Source organism: Macrotis lagotis, chromosome 1, assembly GCF_037893015.1.
Source record: "Macrotis lagotis isolate mMagLag1 chromosome 1, bilby.v1.9.chrom.fasta, whole genome shotgun sequence".
NCBI classification, from domain to species: domain Eukaryota; kingdom Metazoa; phylum Chordata; class Mammalia; order Peramelemorphia; family Peramelidae; genus Macrotis; species Macrotis lagotis.
Genome location: NC_133658.1, coordinates 840009453 through 840012259, shown reverse-complemented (window position 1 = coordinate 840012259; position 2807 = coordinate 840009453). Strand labels below are relative to the sequence as shown.

General features: G+C 37.5%; 1 protein-coding gene across 1 annotated transcript; it reads left to right on the top strand.

Annotated features, from left to right (window-relative positions):
* The first annotated feature begins 1376 nt into the window (after positions 1–1376).
* On the top strand, positions 1377–2318 carry LOC141489385 (olfactory receptor 51G2-like). Its single transcript, XM_074190041.1, has one exon. It carries the CDS (start codon positions 1377–1379, stop codon positions 2316–2318), a length of 942 nt encoding a protein of 313 aa, XP_074046142.1.
* Positions 2319–2807: the final 489 nt, after the last annotated feature.

Here is a 2807-nt window from a genome sequence, read left to right as displayed (position 1 = left end):
AGATATAGATATATGTATATTATGCATATAGATAGACAGTAGCTAGGTGGCATGTGGATAGAGGGCTCTACCAGAATCAGGAAGATTCATCTTTCTGAGTTCAAATATGGCCTCAAATAGTTATATCTCTGTGACCCTGGGTCTCTTACCCTCAGTTTGCCTCAGTTCCTCATCTATAAAATGAGCTGAATAAATAAATGACAAGCCACTCCATTATCTTTGCTAAGAAAACTCCAAATGGAATCAGGAAGAGTTAAATGTGACTGAAAATGACAGCAAACCAAATATAAATAGATTACCAGATACTGTATATGTATATTCATGCATATAGATACATATATAAATATTATATATATATATATATATATATATAACTACATATACAGTATTTCCTCTCCAACCTTCCACTTTGACCTGTCAATAATTCATCAGTATTATGATATTGGCAGTAGCTTTAAGACTGTCAATATCAGCTTGCTGTTCATAAGACTTTACTGCTCTGTTGTTAGTACACTCCCTGGAGCTTGATCTCAAATTATTTTTCTAACTGAATAAGCCTTAAGTTTCTGTGAAAAATCCAATTTGATCATCTTGTTATCTTAGGAATATGCTACTATAATCATCTTTCAGAATTTGTAAAATTTTTAAATCAATGTTTATACATGAAATTTGTTTATAAACATTTTTCTCTGATTGGCAGTCCCTGCTTTAAATAACAGAAAGATATCTGTTTCAAACAACAGGTTGTCCAGTGTTGGTGGTACAGTGTGGCTCCTTATTGCTACAGGAAGAAAAGTGAATAATGAAGATTTTTGAGGAAAGGCCAAACTGATGATTAGTACATGGAGAGAAAGTTTAAGAATAACCTGGTAGTCATATTTTGTCACAGTATAGCACATACCAGTTCTTTTCCATTTTGAACCATCGTGGTGCTGCACTGATACAGAAGAAATCAAAACCAATTTAAGGTCAAGAGAGTCTAGCAGCAATCAGACTACCTCCAATACTCATGTTTTCTATCAATTAGGCTCTGGGATGGAATGATTCCAATAAAGGCAAGTGAGAAGGATGCATACACCTCACTATAATATATGTAATAGTGCAACTCATGCCTTCAATCACTTGATTAGTTGGCGTGATCCACTTATATACTGAAAAACTTAGAAATTATACATGCATATATGCTATTGCACATTATATATACATGGAAATAGATATAGAGATATTTAGTGGTATTGATGATGATGATGATAAGTATGATGATTATAAATCATGATAATGATTATCCATCATACTTACCAGGGATCAGTGAGTAGAGAACTAGTAATATTTGTTCTTCTTTCATTCCAGGGAAGAAATCCATCCCAGTGAACACCATGTCTGTCTTCAATTCCTCCATCCTCTATCCTAGGTTTCTTTTGACAGGTTTCCCAGGGTTGGAGGCCATGTATGGTTTAATCTCCATCCCTATCTGCCTGGTCTACATTATTTCCATTGCAGGAAATAGCACAATCCTCTTCATCATTCGGACAGAGCCGTCACTTCACCAACCCATGTACTATTTTCTGTCAATGTTGGCTCTTACAGACTTGGGTCTATCAACTACTACATTGCCTACTATGCTCAGTGTCTTCTGGTTCCATGCCCGGGAAATCCCTTTTAATGCCTGCTTGATTCAGATGTACTTCATTCATATGTTCTCTATCATTGAGTCTGCTGTGCTGTTAGCCATGGCATTTGACCGTTTTGTAGCCATCCGTGAACCCCTGCGCTATTCAACCATCCTCACCAATGGGGTAATTATTGGGATTGGACTGGGCATTGCTGGAAGGGCCCTGACTTTGGTCTTCCCAGCTTCCTTCCTCTTGAAAAGGCTACAATACCAACCCATCAATGCCCTCTCCTATACTTTTTGCTTACATCAGGACCTCATTAAGATGACAGTATCTAGTCGGAGAATAAGCAGCATCTATGGCCTCATGGTGGTCATCTTCTCCATGGGACTAGACTCGTTATTGCTTCTTCTGTCCTATATACTCATTCTGGTCACAGTACTGAGCATTGCTTCTAAGTCAGAGCGTGTCAAAGCACTCAACACCTGCATCTCCCATATTTGTGCTGTGCTTACCTTCTACACACCCATGATTGGGTTATCCATGATTCGCCGCTATGGGCAAAATGCCTCCCCAATAGTCCATGTGCTAATGGCCAATGTTTACCTTCTTGTTCCTCCGCTCATGAACCCTATTGTATATAGTGTCAAGACCAAGCAGATTCGCCTGCGCATCCTCAAGAAATTCAAAAAGCAGAAGGGATAGAGGGATCCGCAGATTCCTTATTCAATAGTACAAATAGCCTTATCTTTCTATAGCATATAATATTTTTTAACTCCAAAGTTGAAAAAGTTCAATATCATGGATAGTGAGTGATGTAAATTGATTTTCCTGACTCTAGATACATGAAGTTGGAACTGAAAATAGGCCTGGATTTAAAGGGAACATGATTGTAGTCCTAACTTCAACTTTCATTTAAGCAAAGATTATATTCTAGTCATATTTTGTTTAATAAGAAATTATTGCTTTGCAAATTTCCCCATTTTGTTGGTATTTTCAGGATCTACCTATCTCTATTTTCTAGTTAAGGAGTCAAGTTAATAAGCATTTTATTTATTTTTCTTTTTTTTTTGAGTCAACTGGAGTTAAGTGACTTGCCCTGAGGCTGAAATTGCACTCAGGTCTTCCTGACTCCAGGCTTGTGCTCCATCCACTCTGCAACTTAGCTCCACTCCCCTACCCTCTCCAACCTTT

Bases quoted from the DNA above. Each gene is read 5' to 3' on its own strand.
- LOC141489385 (XM_074190041.1), top strand. From the start codon at position 1,377: ATGTCTGTCTTCAATTCCTCCATCCTCTATCCTAGGTTTCTTTTGACA.